Genomic DNA, 21,918 nt, shown 5'->3' with positions numbered 1-21,918 from the left:
TTTATTCTGCAACTCTCGTTTCGAGTTACTACTCTTAGCAACTAAACCAGTATCAAATGCCGAGGGGTTGCTATAAACACTAGTAAATTACACATCAATAACATGTATATCCAATATAGCTTTGTTCACTTTGCCATCCTTCTTATCCGCCAAATACTTGGGGCAGTTCCGCTTCCAGTGACCAGTCCCTTTGCAGTATAAGCACTTAGTCTCAGGCTTAGGACCAGACTTGGGCTTCTTCACTTGAGCAGCAACTTGCTTGCCGTTCTTCTTGAAGTTCCCCCTCTTCCCTTTGCCCTTTTCTTGAAATTAGTGGTCTCGTCAACCATCAACACTTGATGTTTTTCTTGATTTCTACCTTCGTCGATTTCAGCATCACGAAGAGCTTGGGAATTGTTTATGTTATCCCTTGCATATTATAGTTCATCACGAAGTTCTACTAACTTGGTGATGGTGACTAGAGAATTCTGTCAATCACTATCTTATCTGGAAGATTAACTCCCACTTGATTCAAGCGATTGTAGTACCCAGACAATCTGAGCACATGCTCACTGCTTGAGCTATTCTCCTCCATCTTTTTAGCTATAGAACTTTGTTGGAGACTTCATATCTCTCAACTCGGGTATTTGCTTGAAATATTAACTTCAACTCCTGGAACATCTCATATAGTCCATGACGTTCAAAACGTCTTTGAAGTCCCGATTCTAAGCCGTTAAGCATGGTGCACTAAACTATCAAGTAGTCATCATATTGAGCTAGCCAAACGTTCATAACGTCTGCATCTGCTCCTGCAATAGGTCTGTCACCTAGCGGTGCATCAAGGACATAATTCTTCTGTGCAGCAATGAGGATAAACCTCAGATCATGGACCCAGTCCACATCATTGCTACTATCATCTTTCAACTTAGTTTTCTCTAGGAACATATATAAAACATAGGGAAGCAACAACGCGAGCTATCGATCTACAACATAGATACGCTAATACTACCAGGACTAAGTTCATGATAAATTAAAGTTCAATTAATCATATTACTTAAGAACTCCCACTTAGATAGACATCCCTCTAATCTTCTAAGTGATCACGTGATCCAAATCAACTAAACCATGTCCGATCATCACGTGAGATGGAGTAGTTTCAATGGTGAACATCACTATGTTGATCATATCTACTATATGATTCACGCTCGACCTTTTGGTCTCAGTGTTCCGAGGCCATATCTGTTATATGCTAGGCTCGTCAAGTTTAACCTGAGTATTCCGCGTGTGCAGCTGTTTTGCACCCGTTGTATTTGAACGTAGAGCCTATCACACCCGATCATCACGTGGTGCCTCAGCACGAAGAACTTTCACAACGGTGCATACTCAGGGAGAACACTTATACCTTGATAATTTAGTGAGAGATCATCTTATAATGCTACCGTCAATCAAAGCAAGATAAGATGCATAAAAGATAAACATCACATGCAATCAATATAAGTGATATGATATGGCCATCATCATCTTGTGCTTGTGATCTCCATCTCCGAAGCACCATCATGATCACCATCGTCACCGGCGCGACACCTTGATCTCCATCGTAGCATCATTGTCGTCTCGCCAATCTTATGCTTCTACGACTATCGCTACCGCTTAGTGATAAAGTAAAGCATTACACGGCGATTGCATTGCATACAATAAAGCGACAACCATATGGCTCCTGCCAGTTGCCGATAACTCGGTTACAAAACATGATCATCTCATACAATAAAATTTAGCATCATGCCTTGACCATATCACATCACAACATGCCCCTGCAAAAACAAGTTAGACGTCCTCTACTTTGTTGTTGCAAGTTTTACGTGGCTACTACGGGCTGAGCAAGAACCGTTCTTACCTACGCATCAAAACCACAACGATAGTTCGTCAAGTTAGTGTTGTTTTAACCTTCTCAAGGACCGGGCGTAGCCACACTCGGTTCAACTAAATTTGGAGGAACTGACACCCGCCAGCCACCTGTGTGCAAAGCACGTCGGTAGAACCAGTCTCGCGTAAGCGTACGCGTAATGTCGTTCCGGGCCGCTTCATCCAACAATACCGCCGAACCAAAGTATGACATGCTGGTAAGCAGTATGACTTATATCACCCACAACCCACTTGTGTTCTACTCGTGCATATGACATCTACGCATAAAACCAGGCTCGGATACCACTGTTGGGGAACGTAGTAATTTCAAAAAATTTCCTACGCACACACAGGATCATGGTGATGCATAGCAACGAGAGGGGAGAGTGTTGTCCACGTACCCTCGTAGACCGAAAGCGGAAGCGTTAGCACAACGCGGTTGATGTAGTTGTACGTCTTCATGATCCGACCGATCAAGTACCGAACGCACGGCACCTCCGAGTTCAGCACACGTTCAGCCTGATGACGTCCCTCGAACTCCGATCCAGCCGAGTGTTGAGGGAGAGTTTCGTCAGCACGACGGCGTGGTGACGATGATGATGTTCTACCGACGCAGGGCTTCGCCTAAGCACCGCTACGATATTATCGAGGTGGACTATGGTGGAGGGGGGCACCGCACACGGCTAAAAGATCAATGATCAATTGTTGTGTCTATGGGGTGCCCCCTGCCCCCGTATATAAAGGAGCAGGGGGAGGAGGTGGCCGGCCAGGGAGAGGCGCGCCAAGGGGGAGTCCTACTCCCACTAGGAGTAGGACTCCTCCTCCTATTCCTAGTAGGAGTAGGAGAGGGGGAAGGAAAGGGAGAGGAGGAGAAGGAAAGAGGGGGCCGGCCCCCCTTGCCCTAAACCAATTCGATTTGGGCCTTGGGGGGGCGTGCCCCACACTCCCCTTTCTGCCCTTTATTTCCACTAAGGCCCATGTAGGCCCATTAAGCCCCCGGGGGGGGTTCCGGTAACCCCCGGTACTCAGGTAAAATCCCGATTTTACCCGGAACACTTCCGATATCCAAATATAGGCTTCCAATATATCAATCTTTATGTCTCGACCATTTCGAGACTCCTCGTCATCTCCGTGATCACATCCAGGACTCCGAACAACCTTCGGTACATCAAAACTCATAAACTCATAATATAACCGCCATTGAAACTTTAAGCGTGCGGACCCTACGGGTTCGAGAACTATGTAGACATGACCGAGACACGTCTCCGGTCAATAACCAATAGCGGAACATGGATGCTCATATTGGCTCCCACATATTCTACGAAGATCTTTATCGGTAAACCGCATAACAACATACGTTGTTCCCTTTGTCATCGGTATGTTACTTGCCCGAGATTCGATCGTCGGTATCTTAATACCTAGTTCAATCTCATTACCGGCAAGTCTCTTTACTCGTTCCGTAATACATCATCCCGCAACTAACTCATTAGTTGCAATGCTTGCAAGGCTTGTAGTGATGTGCATTACCGAGTGGGCCCAGAGATACCTCTCCGACAATCGGAGTGGCAAATCCTAATCTCGAAATACGCCAACCCAACAAGTACCTTTGGGGACACCTGTAGAGCACCCTTATAATCACCCAGTTACGTTGTGACGTTTGGTAGCACACAAAGTGTTCCTCCAGTAAACGGGAGTTGCATAATCTCATAGTCATAGGAACATGTATAAGTCATGAAGAAAGCAATAGCAGAATACTAAACGATCGTGTGCTAAGCTAACGGAATGGGTCAAGTCAATCACACCATTCTCCTAATGATGTGATCCCGTTAATCAAATGACAACTCATGTCAATGGCTAGGAAACATAACCATCTTTAATCAACGAGCTAGTCAAGTAGAGGCATACTAGTGACACTTTGTTTGTCTATGTATTCACACAAGTATTATGTCCGGTTAATACAATTCTAGCATGAACAATAAACATTTATCATGATATAAGGAAATAAATAATAACTTTATTATTGCCTCTAGGGCATATTTCCTTCACATTTATCATGATATAAGGAAATATAAAATAACAACTTTATTATTGTCTCCGGGGCATATTTCCTTCATTATTATACGCGGATGATAAGGTTGTGAAGTACTACATGTTAAGTATTGCGTTAATTATTAGCTTTTGTACTAAAATTGGTTTTATCTATCTGGTACGATACACATGTCATGTATTTTGAACACTATCATATTGCAGCACTCTTGCAAATTAAAACAACCAATGATACATGAATTGCAAATGCTGACAACACATATGCCTCTATAAGTGAAAAGTTTCAGTGCTACACTACATTGATTTCACTTTCACTGAAATTAGCTTGAATTTTAGGCATTGCAGTACACACAAACTTGAACCTTTCAATCACATAATTTTAAAAGCATTGCAAAGATTAAGCCGAACATAGTTGAAATCCTCCCAAAATTGTCGCCCCGCGACACCATCCGATACAACACCTAATAGTACAAACTATTATAACAAACTAATATAGCCATATGGCCATGACGTAGTTGTGGCCACGGCCACGGTCACCGTATAATTCTGTCCACAACCATGGTCACCACGTAGTTGTGGCCATGGGCCCATGGCCACGGTCACGCCACAACCACGGCCACGGATGCCACCACCATGGCCACGGATGCCACCACCATGGCCACGGCCGCCACCGCCACGACCATGGCGCCCGCCGTTGACAGTGACATCGATCCATCCATGTCCAACACCACGACCGGCGGCACCGCCACCTCCGCCTAAGAAAAAGTCACATAATGCAGCGTTGGTGGCCTCGATCCACTACGCAAAGTCTTCCGCATCATACTCCATGTCCTCCTCCTCCATCGCGTTAGGCATGGGCACGGGCACTGGCATGGGCATGGGCGCGGGCGCAGGCGTATTCGCTCGCACGGGAACGAGTGCGAACGCGTCCATCTACGCGGCCTTCGCCTCCATCTGAGCAACTTCCTCCAGCGCCTTGTCCATCTCTGCCCACAAGGGGGCCAGAGGGTCCTCTTCCTGCTCCTCCTCAACAATGCCAAAATAGAAGACTAGGAGGTGCGCCATGGACGAGGTGTTTGTGTTGGATTGTGCTGGATTAGAGATGTTAATGGTGCGAGTGAAGGGACGACCGCTATCTTGTAGCCCGCCATCAAGGAGAGATGGTTGGACAGGCGGGCAGAAGGGTGGTCAAAGGCTGCCATGGTCTGATCTTACTTCTTCAGTACGCACAGACTACCACGATGGCCGGAGGGGCGCTCGGTCAAAGGCACATATTCCGGTGAGAATCTCTGACGCGGTCTGCTCACTCGCCTAAACGCCGGCCGCATACGCGCCTCCACGCCGCCTACAAACACACCTCCACGATGTCTGCAAACACGCCTCCACGACGTCTGCAAACACGCAACCGGACCGCCCATGAACGTAGCCTGCACAGACATCGATGCATGTCCATTTCCTGATAATCTCCTGAAATAACTCATGAAGGCGCCGCTCCAATAATTTCGGTGACACTAATAACCGTCCCTATACCAGCTTAGAAAGGGTTCTTGACTATAGAAAGTATTATCGCTAATCAAATACTAGCCTAGTGGTAATCCGAACTCCACATGAGGCCCATGACAAGTGTTCAAATCCCATGGAAAGCACCTATTTTTCTTTCCTTTGTCTAAAACTAAAACATGACATGTGGCGTCGGCTTTTTAAATACAATAGTTTCAACGTAAACATTATTTTATTTTATTATTTCAACAAAATGTACATGTACTGCTATTGAACATGCTGTAGAAGTCCTCTAAAAACATATATATAAGAATTGAGCTACAAAGTATTATCACCAATCAAACACTAGTCCAGCGGTAAACCTCTTTTTTTGACCACACCAGCCGTAAACCTCTTAGTATAATGTCTACGGAAGCGAAAGTTCGTGGGTTCAAGTCTCAGGGACTCATTTTTTCTATTTATGTTTCCTGCAATAATCTGTTCAAGATTATTGGTGATAGTGAAAAATTTCTGTGACACTAAAAATTGTCCTAGAAAATACACTTGCCCAGTGACGGCAAAAACATCGCCTAAAATTGGTTCTCAACGTCACCAAAGTTGCTGCAGAGAGCCATGCGGGGCAAAATCAACTAGTGACGGTGGCCATCACAGAAAATGATTTAAGGCGGTTCCTGATTCATCATCAGGTTTTTTGTCATCTAATAGAACAAATTTTGTAGTATTAGGAACAACACGGCAGAAAAACAACGAAGGAAATGAAACATAAAGTGGCCCATCCACATGTACCAATCCAACCAAAACCACATAGAAGTACCATCATCGACCCTAAACTTCACTTGAGAACGAAACTCATCTTCGCTAGTTGACGCTAGAACTGAGAAACGCAAGTGGCAGAAGCAAAACAAGGGGCTACCCGCGGGGAAATATTTAGCTTTGAGAATGTTAAACCACATAAGCCTCAGCTCTGCCGAAAGAATTTCCACCATCATGTGATGATAAGACATTAATTCATGATGAAGGTGTTGATAATGCCTAACCCCCAAAGTTTTTAGGCCGACACATGACTTTTCATTTGAAAAGTCTATACTTCTATTTATTGCCAGTAGTGTTCCAGTAAAAACTGCTGCTATGCTTATCTAACCCAGCATGAGTAGCTTTCGAAACTCATCCTGTTTGGTTCATATACCAAGGTTGCCATCATTTGTCATATTTTCTACCACACATGCCTAAGGCAAGTCGCTTTGCCACACTTGAGATAATTTTACACACTTTTTGAGTCAATGACATATGAGATCTAATTTGCATGAATGAAATCTTGTCATAAATGTGACTGTAAACCAAACAGGGCTGCCTTAGCCAAACCTGCATGGTAAAGTGTGACAAGCTTAACATGGCAACCAAACAAGAGAGCAACTTACTGGAGATTACCCCTTGCGGGGGACCTCAGAGGTCACTTTTGATGCTCTTAGAGCACGCCAAGTGGTGCGTTCAGCCGCCGCCACAAGTCTCATGCTGGGCGCTCTCTCTGGATATTTTTGTTGTTTTTATTTTTTGTACATGTCTTTCGGGTTTTAGATGTGTTTTATTCCCTTTTTCTGGCTTTTTTGGCTTTGCCTGATTTTTCCTAGGTTTTGGAGGGAAAAAAGTTCCGCAATTTTTTCTTTTTCGTGAAATATATATATTTGTGCTTCTACCAGAAAGCACATATTTGCTTCCGCGAGAAGCACACTGATATCTTCAAAACTAGGCCCCCATGGTAGTAGGTTTGGACAAACTCTTTTCACGGGAAAAACTAGAAAAAATCCGAAGTCGGAAGCACGGTTCTTTATTTCCACATTTTTTTCGTGGAAACAAATATGTGCCTCCACTTTTTCACGGAAAGAACCAAAAAATCCAGAGCCGAAAGCACGGTTCTTTATTTCCACATTTTTTTCGTGGAAGTTAATATGTGCCTCCACGAGAAACAAATCAGTGCTTGCAAATATGTGCCTATTTGCTTCTCCAAGAAGTTGTGCTTTCGGAAAGGAAAAAAAAGTGGAATAAAGACCGTGCTTCCTTCTTTGAGTTTTTCATGAAAAGAGTTCGTCGAAACCTATTAACATGAGTTATAGTTTCAAAGATCTCGACACGAGAAATCCACCGGTGAAAACAGTTCAGGATTTGGACACATGGTTCAAGAGATGAAACGTTTTAAATAAACGAATCTACGAAAAAAAAGAAAACACTCATGTTGCGCTAAGTGGTGCACATGCAATGCGCCATTTGTCAGTGCCGGGAATATGAGAATGACTTTTGCAAAGGGTGACCCTTAAGAGCATGGTTAATAGTACAGCCAGCTGTTGGTTATATGGTTTTGCCACATCATCTATAGCCAAGTTTATAGCCGGCAAGTACAATAGTTGCATATAAACATGTACTAGTACTTTTTTGAGACATGACCCACCTCATTCTCTCACAACATGCCTAGGAGCGCGTGTTGCAGCCGACTGTTAATCAATAGTCCGCTTCCCTTCTCTCTCCTCCAACTCATTCAAAATATAATATTTAAAAGCTTACAATCCACCTATGTCATTCCATTGTACTTGCTCTAACTAGTCATCTCGACCAAACAAACGGACACTTAAATGTTTAGGGTTAGTTATTAATAGCTGTGAGCACATCGGGCCGGGCTGCTTGTGCCCTTGTTGGGCTGGGCTGCTTGTGGCATTGCCGCATGGCTGCTGGCTGAGCAATATAGGCTGCGCTGACACGTCTCCACCCCTCCTTCTCTTGTTGGCGTCGCCTCCGTCCGGCTTGGCTTCTTCCACCCGTACCCGTAGATTGATTTCCATCCGGGTCCCTTCCGTTCCACGGCAAGTATCCGTCGCACGGTGAGCTACTGCTGCTGCTGCCGCTGCCGCCTCGCCTAGTCCAATTTCCCTTCTCGTTTGTATCGTCCAAAAAAACTAGGGTTTTACTTTCATCTTCCTCGCCTCGCCTCGCCGCATTGCTCTTTGTTCTATTCTAGTTGGCGGTGGTTGTCGCCCTCCCCCTCTCCAAACCCTAACGGAAAAGGCTTCTTCAGATTCAGGCCCACCCCTCGACGTCGTCCATGGCGCTGCAGTACGTGGAGGCGCAGCGGCAGGCGCGGCCGGACCTCGCCGACTGGTACGCCGACCTCGCCGACCTCTACCAGCGCAAGCTCTGGCACCAGCTCACCCTCAAGCTCGACCAATTCCTCCAGATCCCGGCCGCACAGGTACCTACCCCCTTCCACTATCTCCTCCTGTCCTCCACTTCCCCCCTTCTCTCTAGAACCTAGAACCTAGATGTAGATGCAGGCTCCAGATGCGCCCTTAACTGGCATGCGACAACTCATGCGCCTCACATGCTCTAATTCGATTTCGAGCGCTATTATGGTCTGATTTGGTCTCTACGGCAATTGCTGTTTATTCTGCAGACTGGCGACACGCTCATACAGCTCTACAACAATTTCATCTCCGATTTCGAAACAAAAATCAATTTGCTCAAACTCGCCCAGTTCGCGGTCATAGGGTCGCGCCAATATCCCGACAAGGATGCCGCCATCACCTTCCTCGAGGGGATAATCACAAAGCTTCGTGAGACCAGGGAGCTGCGGATCAATGAGCCTATCCTTCACGTCAAGATGCAGATCGCGGCAATTCACCTCGACAAAGGGAACCACAAGGAGTGCAAGAACCTGCTGGAGGAAGGGAAGACCACCCTGGATGGCATGACTGATGTGGATCCAACAGTCCACGCTAGCTTCTACTGGATATCGTCTCAGTACCATAAGTCGCTCCAAGAGTTTGCTGAGTTCTATAAGAACGCACTTCTCTATCTGGCCTACACAACCGTAGGGTCCCTCTCAGAGTCATTCAAGCTGGTAAGTTTTGCAGTTAACAATATCATTGATTGTACAGCAGAAGAATGTGTTTTATTCAGTCCTTTCTTTTATATAGCCTGAAATGTGCCATGGATGTTATTTCTATGTATATTTGATACCTATTGTCTTGAAACAGGACTTGGCATTTGACCTTTCCCTTGCAGCCTTGCTGGGGGACAACATCTACAACTTCGGGGAATTGTTAGCTCACCCTATTGTAAGTATTGCTTGTCCTTTTGTTGAATTAAGTGTTGCTTGTTCGTGCACGACTTTATTGTTCCCAGCCCTGAATTGACGCATTTGTAGTTTGTTTTTTGCATAATGCGTATGTCATCTATTCCACTTGCTTCTGGATGCTGTTACATGTATCTTTCCACATACTTGATCGTCCTGATTACTAAATGACAATTTCTCTTGAATTCTACACTGCAAGTATCAAAGGATGGATTTTGAAGTACCCACTGAAACTGGGTGCCTTTCACAGTATCAAACACAAATATAGCAGTATTAATTGTTGAATTATCATTGGCAACTATGTTAGTTGGTGTATGCAGTTATAGGCGAGTGATCAAATTTGAGCTATGCAAAAGTTTGACAGAACAGTTATGAAGCCTTTTGTATACAAAGGCATGCACTATATTTACTCATTGACCATGGTTGTCAGCACAGATGATTCTGTTGGTTAACATAAATATAGCAAACTACCTTTTATTTGGACAAGTAATTTGGGTGTACTACTACTAATATTACTACTAATATCTGTTTAAGACAAGCTGACTAGTAGCACATGAACGTCGTTCCTTCTGGATTTGAGTTAAACCTATTTGAAACTTCTCATTCCTGAAGTAGTGAAATTACTCTTGTTTGTACCTTATAGATCAATAGTCTTATTGGGACCAAGGTGGAGTGGGTCTATCACATGTTACAAGCGTTCAACACCGGCAACCTAGCTCTCTACCAAGAGCTTTGTGGGGTTCACAATGCTGCTCTTAGTGCACAGCCTGCATTGGTGCAGAATGAACAGAAACTGCTTGAGAAGATCAATATTCTGTGTCTGATGGAGATAATCTTCAGGTACCATTTTTGGGCTATTACTTTCCAATATCACCTCCATTTCCTGTCGTGTTTTTTCCTAATATTTTTTGTTGTGTTGCATTCTTTAGCCGGCCATCAGAAGATAGAACTATCCCATTAAGTGTTATTGCCAAGCAGACTAAGCTTTCAACCAGCAAAGTGGAATGTCTTCTTATGAAGAGCCTCTCGGTAACTCCATTTCCTACATTCTTCCGCCATAAGATTTCCGTTATGTTCATAGAAGCTTGTGTATTTTGCATAGTTCAAAAAAGCTTTAGGCGTTAATTGTGCGTTTTGCCACCGCCTTGCGCTTTACTGACCAAAGCGCATGCTTATGCGCAGTTATGCACAGATTAAGCATAGTTATGCGCAATCCGTTTTGCCAACGCCTAGAGCGTAGGCGCGCTTAAGCGCTCGCTTAGGCGCGCCTTTTTTAACTATGGTATTTTGTTGTATGCCTCTTGTTTTATGCTTGCAGTATTTTATGTTATGGCTTGGGAATCAAAACCCAACACATATTTAGACAGTGGGTTGTTATGGAACAACAATTTTTAATAATTCGTGATGTGTTACTGTATTGATATTCAGTTCCTTTCTGTTCACTTGTGACGTACTGTTTAGGGGCTATTAAAAACTGTTGGGTTTTGATTGCAAATCCAACTGTTGTTGTGTGAGGTATATACAAATGCCCGTACCTTGTTTTTTTTTACGTCTACTGTTTGTATTGTCTGTCCATCGTGGCATTACTTCCCATCTGTTTCAGAATGCTGGGTGCTACTCCCTCTGTCTGGTTTATTGGGCCCCCCTCATATTTTGGGTCAAACTTTGGCCATCTGTAAACCTGACAAAATATAAATTATATGAAACAAAAAATATATATTGTTGGATTTGTATTTGAGAGAGATTTCCCATAATATAATTTTTACGACATGTCGTTTACATTTTATAGTTATAAATTTATGGTCAAACTTTAGCCCAAAAGAGGGTACTTATAAGCCCGGACGGAGGTAGTACTTAAGATCTGTTTCAGTTTCTTTCCAGATTTTGTGCATCAGTTCCAGTAGTAGTAATGCCGTCCCCGAATGTTCTTGGGAGCCAAAATCGTGCTTCCTCTCTAGTTGAAGCAGCAGTGGAGTTCCCTGAATTGCATATCTATTTGAAACACTCACATATTTCCTGTCCATTGCAGGTTCATCTCATAGAAGGAATCATCGATGAAGTTGACAGCACGGTTCATGTTTCGTGGGTCCAGCCTAGAGTACTTGGCATCCCACAGGTGAAGGCGTTGCGTGAGCGCCTGGACTCGTGGGTAGGCAAAGTGCATACCACGCTGTTGTCCATCGAGGCAGAGACCCCCGATCTCGTGGCGGCTTAGCTTCTTGGCCGAAAATGATTCTGAATAGGCTTTGGTTGTCAGCAAGGCGGCGGTGTAAAACGAGAGACCATCTGGCTGTGCTGCGCGTGCTAGCTGCTCTTTTCTTGATAACGAAAACTTGTTGCCTTGGGTGTCCTATTGGTCTGGACTTGTAACTTGCTTCTATCATCACGGATCGAAACAGAGAAATCATACCGGCAGAGGGCGTCACTAGCTTTTTCCTGTTGAACTTTATAATCTGTAATCCAGCGGTTTGGCATTTTTTCTTCTTCATTGTGCTATGGACATGGACACGCAGGAAAATCTTGCTCATTTTCTTATGTTTGTGCCAGACAATGAGCCTTTTGAATTCTGGCTGCGTACGGTTTCTAACGATGCAACGCGTGGGCCTCATTTTTAATTGCATCAAAGAGCTTCAGATTGTTGTTTCTCACTCTGAAAGCTGCACCCTTGGCTATTGCTTGTAATGCATCATTGCTAAGCATGCATCAATTTCGATCGCATGATAAATAAACCCAAAATGCAGTATCATACTCTATCTACTTGTAAAACCTCGAGACGAAACCATGCAACTTCGACATATAGTAACAACAACAACAAAGCCTTTAGTTTCAACTTGGTTAGAGGTGCCCATAAGATCTTCACGCACCCCTGTATATGCCTAGTCTTTTTGGTGATATTTCAGTCCTTTATATCTTTTTTACGGACTCTTTCATGTTAAATTTGGTCTATCCCGAACTTTTTTGATATTATCTGCACACTTTAACCGTTCGCTATGCACATTGAATATGCCGAAAGCATCTCAACGATGTTGGATAAGCTTCTTTGACAGATTTAACATACATCAAATACCATGTGAAATGATCCATCAATGTTACTATGTCCAGACAGTCAAAAGAAAATGTTACTGTGTCCAGTACTCGTATTTGGGAGGTTTGCCTGCCGTTTCAGCCTCCTTCCTCCCCACGTAACGCAGCGCCGCCGCCGTGCCCGTGCCGGCGGCGCTTGCTTGCTCTCCTCTCCATGCAATTAGGCATATATCACTGAGCTCCTCCCCGCCCGTGTTCGCGCCTGCAATGCCAGCCTCGCCATCCCCGCCCACTCGCTGCTTCTATGCTCCACGCCGCACGGAGGCGGACACCGCCGCTCCCTGCCAGGCTCGCCGCCGCCTTCTTCGCCGCCAAGCCCCAGCCCCAGCCGCCCGCCCTCTCGCCGCAGATCGTCGAGGCCGCCGTCTCCCGCTGCCCCTCCGACGCCCTCGCGCTCTCCTTCTTCCTCTGGTGCGCTCGCCGCCCCGCCTACTTCCACCCGCCCTCGTCCTTCGACCGCGTCCTCCCCGCCGCCACGCGCCTCGCGTCCCGCCTCGGCACCGCCCCCGCGCTCCTCCGCGAGCTCCAGAGCCTGGGCTGCCCCATCAGGCCCCACACCTTCCTGCTCCTGCTCAGGCTCTACTGGCGCGGGGGCCTGTACCCGCTCGTGCTCCACCTGTTCGACGAAATGCCCCGCTGGGGCTTCCACCACAACGCCTTCGCGCGCAATGTCGTCCTCGACGTCCTGCTCAGGACCGGCTGCGCCGACGACGCGCTGCGCTTCGTGCAGGGTAACCCGTCGCCCAACTACCTCACCTATGCCATTGTCCTGACTCATCTCTCCAGAGCCGGGGATTGGTCAGGGATGCGCGTCTGTTTCACAGCTATGCTGAGCCAAGGTTTTCTCCCCAGCGCCACTTCTCTCGCCTCGGTGTTTGCCTGTTGCAGTAAGGCCGGGACCATGGCCGAGCTAATGCAGCTGCTGTCGTATGCGCTTGTCTCGGGCCAGCAGCTCACTTCAGCCATGTGGACGTGTCTCATCGCTCGTATGTGCAGTGAGGGAAGGCTAAGCGAGGCCTGTCAAACCCTGGGAAATATGGTGCGTTCTGGCTCTTCTCCCACGGTGGTGACTTACACACCGCTTGTCAGAGGTCTCTTCCGAGCTGGGAGGCATGACATTGCCAGTGAGCTCTTGGGATCCATGGCATCCAACGGTTGCATCCCTGACCTTGTTATGTATAATGTTCTGATGGACTGCATGATGAGGGAGAGGAGGTACGATGAGGCCATAGACATCTACCTACATCTTCATGGGAGCCAGATAAAGCCGGATGCATACACTTTGTCTACTTTGGTTCAGGTATTGCAGTTGTCACGGAACATAGATCTTCTCCCTAGGTTAATCCTGGGCTCGGATATCTCTTATGATCTTGTGGCTTGCAATTCTATGCTGAGTGCTCTGTGCAAGTCAGGGTTTCCATCTGAAGCCCTTCAGTTCTACATTGATATGATTGGTTTGGGCATCAGGCCAGACAGCTACAGTTATGTTGGATTGTTGGATAGTTTGTGTCACTTGGGAAGGATAGATCATGCAGTCAACCTTTACCGCAGTGTTGTCACAAGCAATCTTGATTCAGACGCCTACGTCCATGCAGCCATCCTCCGTGGCCTTGTTAGAAGGGGCCAGAACATAATGGCATTTAGGATTCTCAGGGAGGCTGTGCGTCAAAATTATGCACTTGATAACGTGTGCTACACCATTGTTCTGCATGGTCTATTCCGAGGTCATTTTGTTCAAGAGGCTCGCGATTTGTTTGACAAGATGAAGGATTCAGGAGTTGCTTCCAACACTTGTACATACAATGTAATGCTTCGTGGACTGTGTAGAGCCAGGGATATGCTTGCAGTCACGCAGTTACTAACAGAAATGGAAGGCGCCAATGTTCATATGGATAGTACCTCATTCAACGTGGTAGTTGTGCTCTTAGTGAAATTGCAGCGCATCAGTTCGGCAACAGCTTTGATAAGAGAAATGCTCAATCTAGGCATGAAACTTAACACCAAAACTTGCTGGTTACTTTCTCAATCAATTGGTCATAGATTCGTTTTGGAGGATTCTATCAGTGCTGAAAGTGATGTGTCTGACTCAACATGCGATCTGCTTGTATGCTCAGCTTCATAGTCTACTTTTCGATGGAACAAGCTTGCTGTTTATGGTATCTGCACTTTTGTGATGTAATTGATACAAAATATAAAATACTGAAGGCTGGAGAAATTCTAAATGAATTTCTACCACACAGAGATCCTTGCTATAACATTTTTCCCTTGAAGCGCCCAACAAAAATTACCATAATTATTGAAGAGATGTTTACCTCGTAGGTACATACCTTTTGAATATCATCCCACCATTATGTTGATAAATTTTAAAATGTATCCATAACTTTGGGTTCTACTCAGATGCAGGTTGGTGAGACATGTGCAGTTTGATTTGACACCGAGAATGAGGCAGTCTGTTTTTGTCAATATTGGATCTTTCCATGACACAATGCTGATGTACTATATTTGAAGAGGCTTACACCTAAATGATTTTGCAATGCCGCCCATGGGCTAGATTTGAAAGAAATTGCAGGTATACTTTAGTTGTTTCTTCACAGCAATTTTCAAATTGTACCCTTATGCATTCTCTTCAGAATATAGTTTAAAAGTGTATCATCGTTACATAAGTTTGAACTATGCAATGCACAATTTTATTTTTTTTGACTATTTGCAGTTTAGGAATTTCCCAGTCCATTTTTTAGTAATTTGCGTTGATGTATTATTTTTACAAAGAAAATGGTATTTCTGTATCCGTTTTAGCACTATCATGTCTATATATTATATGGAATGTGCACAAACATTTCTATGATATCGCTATTGGTCTGAATAGGAGTGGTGAGCTCCAACTCTGAATTGTAGGAAGTTGTATCCCGAAAGGTCAGGTACTTGTAAGCTATGACAATCATATTTTGTCAAGAAAGATAGTAAGAGTTGTGACCAAAGAATGACATTAAGCTCAAATGCGAGAGATTGTGTAATGTAAATTATTGACATACTGACAAAACATTACAACCAAAAATAATGATAATATACTAGAGATATCCTATGCCAATTGTTGTAACTTGATCTGGATTCAGCTGCAGATTAACCCATCATGTTATGAGAATGTGGTTCATAGAGTGCCCTTTTGGCCTGCTAGGGAACCCAATATTGTACTGTTGTCTTCAGCAATCAGTATGTGAATCCAACAAGAGCTATGAAGCTTCAGCATGAATTGGGTCAAGGGAAAGAGAATGACCCGCCTAACTGTTGATTGGCAGCTGATGATGGAGGATTGATTGCAATCCAGAGCAATGAAATAGTGATGGAAACTAATCCAGCCCAGACATACACAATGGTGGGTGTCCTGCCTCTCCTGCCCATGAGCCCCTTTGCAAATGGATATAAATGGGCAAGCACCCAGAAGCTGAAAAACACTCCACCAAGAAGCTTGCTCCATTGCGGGATTGTGCTGTAAATTGTGCGGCTGAAGCCAACAGCAATGGCAACAAGGTTCACCATGATGATGGTGAGAGGTGGTATCATCAATGAAGTCCACTTTACTTCGTAGAGTTCTGCAAATTCATCATCGATATCGTCACCCACCTGCTTTGATGTGAGTGTGAATGAGATCTCAATCCCTGCAACAACTTTCAGTAGACCTTGCATCACAGCAGCTAGGTGAGCACTAGTTCCACCAATAAGCCAGAATTGTTCATTTCGCCACCACTCTTCCAGTGCAATTCCAGACCACTTGATCTCCAGCATGGCCAGGAGACAAAGCGTGACGGTGATGATAAGTAGGTATGTCAGGAAGGTGACATTGAGTGTTTGCACAATGAACTGCCCTGAGAAAAGGGAGAGTGCTGGAAGGAAGCAGTAGACAATGAGGAAGATGGATGTGAAGGGATATATGCCAACATTGAGGTATGCAATCCTTTGTAGTACCTGTGAAGAAAAAATGGTTTGTCATATTTTTGGTGAGTCTACTTTAGTAAGGGAAAGAAATAGAAAGTCTAGAGGGGCATATACCTTCATTTTGGAGCTGGCAAACAATGCATTGTTCCGAGAGAAAAAGATCTCGACAGAACCAGTAGCCCACCGAAGCACCTGGTGAAGACGATCTGTGAGATTGATAGGGGCAGTGCCGCGGAAGGCATCACGCTGTGTGACACAGTACACTGACTTCCATCCACGATTATGCATGCGGTACCCTGTCACAACATCCTCAGTGACAGATCCATAGATCCACCCCACACGAGTGCCCCACTCTGTCTTCTCCTCATACCAACATGAAACTACACTGATTGCTTCTGCCACAATGGATGCATCCAGTATTTCACGTGGAATTGTTAGAGCACCAGGTGGACGCCCATTCTTGACAGATGGATGGTCAGCCAAGGGCCTTCCCTGGAACTCTGCTACTGGGATGGAGTCAATCAGAAAGCTGGAATTTCCAAACTTCTTCGGGAATGTGGCGAGGTTCATGCTGTCCCCGTCAAAATCACCCATACGGAGAGCCATTGTCTCCTCGGGATTAGCATTGGAAGCAGATGCCTTGCGTCGTCGTGGGAGGCAGCAACCACAAAAGCCTGGGCTGTGATCCTTGGAACGAGGTGGGTCAAAGCCATATAGGGCGATTCGCCGGAAGAGGCACCCAGTGCCGACATACACTGGTCCTTGCAGACCATCAAGAGCACGCATGTTTATATCAAAGAAAACAGTATTGTGGTTAGCATACCGGTCAGAAGGATCAATGCCTTCAAACCTCTGAGGAAACTGCACATAGCAGAGTCGGTCACCACCACGGTCCATCATGAAGCACATGCCCTCCCTGAAGGCCTTTGAGTTGTAAACGTAGTGATCACAGTCCAGATTAAGAATGAAGGGGCCATTGGACATGATGGCTGATGCACGGACCAATGCATTCATGGCACCTGCTTTCTTGTTGTGATCATATCCCGGACGTTTCTCACGTGACATGTACACCAGCATTGGAAGTCTTGTATCCACTTCTGAAAAGTCAAGAGGTGACTTTTCAATGTTCCCATACATTGGCATGTCACTTGGTGGTTTCAGCATAACCTGTGATATAGAAGAAACATGTAAATAACTAGGTCTAGACCAGAAATTGTGTTTACGCGATCATCATCGAATCAGTACCTGTATGATTCCTGCATGATCACCACGTGCATGATCTTGTGACGAATGAATCCATGTACCAGGCCAGTGAGTGCTATCAGCCATCCATGTTGCCTTGGGAATCTTCACTGGCTCAAATTGCTCATCGCCTCCAGCCTTGATCTTTTCCCTTTGAAGATTCATTGCCTGGATTTCCTCACGGGCATGGTATGCATCAGAGCGGCGCCTGATGGAATCTGGCAAGCCGTTAACGCGGACCTTGAACTCGTCATACTCACGCTTGATCCTTCTCCTGTCCTTTACAAAGTCGGCCTTCACCTTATTCTTGAAAGGATCTCTCTTCAGGTTGAAGTAGCTGTCTGGGTTCCTGGGTTCAATGTCATGCTTCCTGCAGAATGGCACCCAGAAATTAGCAAAGCTTGCTGCCTCAGCCATCGCCTCGAAGGTCAGCAGTGCCCCTCCATCATCTGACACATAACATGCAAGCTTATCGACAGGGTAGTCAACTGCAAGGATTGAGAGAATTGTGTTTGCTGTGACCAGGACCGGCTCCTTTTCTGGATCAGCAGTTGACACAAAGATATCAATTCCAGGGAGATCAGATTTGCCTGTTGGATTGCTCGGCGTTGGTGTCTCAAACTTTTCTTTAAGCACAGAGAGATCAGTAGCACGGTTGATAGGGCAAAGCTTTGGAAGCTGGTCCAACACCCATGACAATGCGAACCAGAGCTCACAAACAATTGACATTCCCCAGAGCCAGATGGCGTCATCATTTTGATGCTTGATACGCCACATGAGGAAGAAGGCCAGTGCAACCAAGCGGATGAGGACAAGGAGCCTGCATGCAAGAGACAGTTCAGACAAGAGGATGGTATCACAAAATAGCAATGCACCTAGATGTTGTCATGTACTCCCTCCATTCCAGAATATAAGGTCCGCACGCTTTTTGAGATTTAAGTTTGACCATAAATTTAACCAATGCAATGTGGGTTATGTGTCATAAAAATATACCATTAAATTCATATTCAAAAGAAATTTTCAATGGTATAATTTTTTAGTAACATGATTTATGTATTATTGGTTTAATTGATGGTCAAAGCTAAATCTCGAAAAATGCGTGCACCTTATATTCTGGAATGGAGGGAGTATTAATAAATATCGGTATATTTTCTGTGTAACTGAAATTTGAACCAACAAGTAGTAGAATACTATGCAAGTGTGGGATCTTTGCATTTTCTTTTCAACTGTTATATGTGGATTTTTGTAAAGTTTTGTGACAGAGAACACATTTAACTAGTCTGTGTGCACATGCTATGGTATTTGGAAGAAAATTGCAAGCTTACTGTATAGGCACACTTTTTAACTAGTCTGTACACATACTATGATCTTTGGCTGAAATTGACAACTCAGTCACTCTATATATGCATCTGATTGGTATTGAAACCAATTGGTATAGTAGGGCTATTTACTTGGCTTCCTTGTAGCATTTCTCTTTGCTAGACTACAGTGTGAAGGTTAACAGCATCTGGCTTTAATCACTTTTTAACACCATCAATTTTATTAGGGGTTGGCCTAATGAGAGGGTAATGCAAAACTGCAGTTCCTTTAGTTTAATGTAAAATCAATCGATTCGTTATTCTTGTGTTAGTGGGTAAGCCAGCATACTTCTTGTTTAGGCATTAACCCGTACATATAACTTTTGATTGGCAGGTAACAGTAATGGCACATGTTTTTAAGGAAAAAAGATGGCACCTGTAAGGACTGATGACAGCAGCTGGAATCTGGAGCTTGCGGGTGAGCGGCCGCCATGGTTTAGACATGAGCTCCTTGGGGTGCCCTGGTACTCCATTTCTGCCATCATCGTCCACATTGTCGTCTGGCCAAATGGCATTACCATAGCCATATGTCCCCTTGGTCTCAAAGAGCCAGCGGTTATGGTCAAACTCACCGGACTGGTTGTTCATAGTGCCCTGCTTCACCAACGAAAGACGCCTCTCCATCTTGCCCCCTGGCCCATGTGGCAGCGACAGAGCCCGTGTCAGCTCATTGCTGGAGTTGGAGAGGACTTCTTCCCACTCGGTGTGCTTGTAAAGCTCTTTGCACCCGGGGCAGACACCGCGGCCACCCTTGACGGCGTCGGTGAAGCAGTCGACGCAGATTTTGAAGTCACACTCACAGGGGAGGATGTCCTCCCCACGGCCATTGCGCATGATCTTGCTGTCGCATCCCTCGACCATGCAGATGGAGCCCTTGGGGCCAGATCGACCCATGTCGGAGTCAGGGCCCTGCTTGTCCATGACATGGGCACGGGTGACGCTGTTGAAGCCGCCGGTGAAGAGCGAGCTGGAGACGTACTGCTCGTCGGCCTTGGTGCCGTCCTCCTCCATGGGCTGGTTGTCGGGCGTCATGGGGATGTGGACATGGTAGTCCTGGAAGTCGACGCTGCTGATCTCTGAGTCAAGGTCGTCGCGCGAGTAGCTGATGAAGCGCCCAGACTCTGTTCGCCGCCCGAAGACCACCTGCGGCGCCGATGTTGGCGCTGTCGGTGGCTTGCTGGGGCCGTGCGGCGGCACGCGGCTGGAGCCGCTGTTCTTGAGGATTCCCTTGGACCCCATGGCCTCCTCCGTACGTGCTCTTTACTTTGACTCTTCTTTTTCCTCGTGATGTTGTTGCTATGCTGTTATCTTGTGGCTGATCTGCAGGACGAATAATATGACGAAACAAAGGAAAACATTGATATTAGTCTCGCTGTAGGTTTATTTTTGCCAAGACATATTTGGAAAGCACAGCATACAGGAAATCAAATCGTAATCGGCAGATCATAACAACCAATAAACGCAGCCTGGGTGACGCAAAAACGAAATTCAAATGGATGCATGCAGGTTGTTTCTCTTTTTTTTTTCCTCCAGGAAAAGGGGGAGAATAAATGGCAAGAGTATTTTGCTTTGTAAGGAAAGGAAAACGATGAATCAGTAGATTACATAGAGGGTGCATGCAATCAGGAAGGCGAATTGGGAATGTAGAGCAAGAGCAAAGGAAGGTTACCTTTCCCCCCTCATCTGTTGTGGTGCGGCAATGGCGATGGAATGGAAGAAAGGTAGTAATGAGGAAGCGCGTCCACGCCCATGGCTGTATTTGAATGGTTCCATCCAATCAGCCAACTGGAGTGGAATCGAAGAGGTGCGTCGAGACTGGGGAGGCGCCAAGGAGAGGGGCGCACGACTACTCGGTGCTCATGCATGATGCATACATTCATACCATACATGCGATGCAATCATCAGTCCCGTTCATACCGATGGATGCCTGCTTGCTTAATTACAGTATAACTTAATCATCCACACCTGATACCTGCTTTTACTAATTCTTTTATACATCTGCCACTACCATCCTTATTACTGCAACTTGGTTTTACCTTGTCAATCAGTCAATGATGTCTTTCTCACCTAGACACTGACCGTGTAATTTGTTTTTGTCTTTTTTGCTTTGCACCAGAGGGCCCAAGTCGTGCAGTGAAAACCTAGTCAACCCCCCCAACACACGGTGGGTAGCTTCGCGCAACAAACGTCCAGGCTCGTGGTCAAAGCATCAACCAAATGCATCGTGCTCGCTACTCCGACTCCTCACTGACATCATACACCCTGCAATCCAACCGCCAAATTCCACTCATGGACAAATACGTAGAAAAGAAGATATGTATAAATAGATTCATTTTTATACGCTCTACATGCAAATCATGCAATTTCATGCCTGTCATGATTCTTTTTTCTGGTGTCTACATTATTTTTCCTGTGCCAGACTTGAGCATTTGTCGTACGTACGCTCTGTTTTGCTTCTCCCATGCCCATACACCTGCACACGGGTTTGGGTTCCATAAATTTTGACAATATGCATGCGCGAGGCCACTTCAGCAACCAACGCACGGATACTCTGAGAAAAGATAACACGTTCCAGAGGTCAACTCTGTCGAATTTTTCAAGTATCAACAACATGCATGGCATTACTTCACATGCATCCTGCGAGTTGCGCACACGACCAATCTTGTTTCCGTCTCACGTTTTATAACATGATCAAATCTATGCAAATTTAATTTCCCAAATCGTAATATATGGGCACACCCTCGTCTTCCACAG

At 45.4% G+C, this 21,918-nt stretch overlaps 3 protein-coding genes across 11 annotated transcripts; 2 read left to right on the top strand and 1 right to left on the bottom strand.

Moving 5' to 3' along the window:
- Positions 1-8,099: 8,099 nt before the first annotated feature.
- On the top strand, positions 8,100-12,082 carry LOC123181497 (26S proteasome non-ATPase regulatory subunit 13 homolog B). 3 transcript variants are annotated; one of them, XM_044593770.1, is made up of 7 exons: positions 8,100-8,297; positions 8,492-8,665; positions 8,867-9,313; positions 9,450-9,530; positions 10,191-10,387; positions 10,477-10,576; positions 11,577-12,082. In XM_044593770.1, exons 2-7 carry the CDS (start codon positions 8,519-8,521, stop codon positions 11,760-11,762), a joined length of 1,158 nt encoding a protein of 385 aa, XP_044449705.1. In that variant the 5' UTR covers positions 8,100-8,297; positions 8,492-8,518; the 3' UTR covers positions 11,763-12,082. The 3 variants fall into 3 exon arrangements, with proteins under 3 accessions (XP_044449705.1, XP_044449708.1, XP_044449707.1); XM_044593773.1 differs by having other exon boundaries at positions 8,228-8,279; XM_044593772.1 differs by lacking the exon at positions 8,100-8,297 and adding an exon at positions 8,333-8,352.
- A 605-nt stretch (positions 12,083-12,687) lies between these two features.
- Positions 12,688-21,536, top strand: LOC123181495 (putative pentatricopeptide repeat-containing protein At1g16830). Of its 7 annotated transcripts, none has more exons than XM_044593766.1 (4): positions 12,688-14,946; positions 15,035-15,200; positions 19,499-20,413; positions 21,281-21,536. In XM_044593766.1, the coding sequence occupies exon 1, from the start codon at positions 12,876-12,878 to the stop codon at positions 14,751-14,753; it is 1,878 nt and encodes a 625-aa protein (XP_044449701.1). In that variant the 5' UTR covers positions 12,688-12,875; the 3' UTR covers positions 14,754-14,946; positions 15,035-15,200; positions 19,499-20,413; positions 21,281-21,536. The 7 variants fall into 7 exon arrangements, with proteins under 7 accessions (XP_044449701.1, XP_044449700.1, XP_044449699.1 ...); XM_044593765.1 differs by having other exon boundaries at positions 15,029-15,200; XM_044593764.1 differs by having other exon boundaries at positions 12,688-14,950.
- Positions 15,599-20,403, bottom strand: LOC123181494 (cellulose synthase-like protein D1). Its single transcript, XM_044593762.1, has 4 exons — positions 19,541-20,403; positions 17,810-18,626; positions 16,679-17,731; positions 15,599-16,594 (listed from the first exon to the last, which is right to left on the bottom strand). Exons 1-4 carry the CDS (start codon positions 20,401-20,403, stop codon positions 15,887-15,889), a joined length of 3,441 nt encoding a protein of 1,146 aa, XP_044449697.1. The 3' UTR covers positions 15,599-15,886.
- Positions 21,537-21,918: the final 382 nt, after the last annotated feature.

This window comes from Triticum aestivum, chromosome 1D (genome assembly GCF_018294505.1).
Source record: "Triticum aestivum cultivar Chinese Spring chromosome 1D, IWGSC CS RefSeq v2.1, whole genome shotgun sequence".
Lineage (NCBI taxonomy): Eukaryota > Viridiplantae > Streptophyta > Magnoliopsida > Poales > Poaceae > Triticum > Triticum aestivum.
This window is presented reverse-complemented; position numbering and strand designations above follow the sequence as displayed.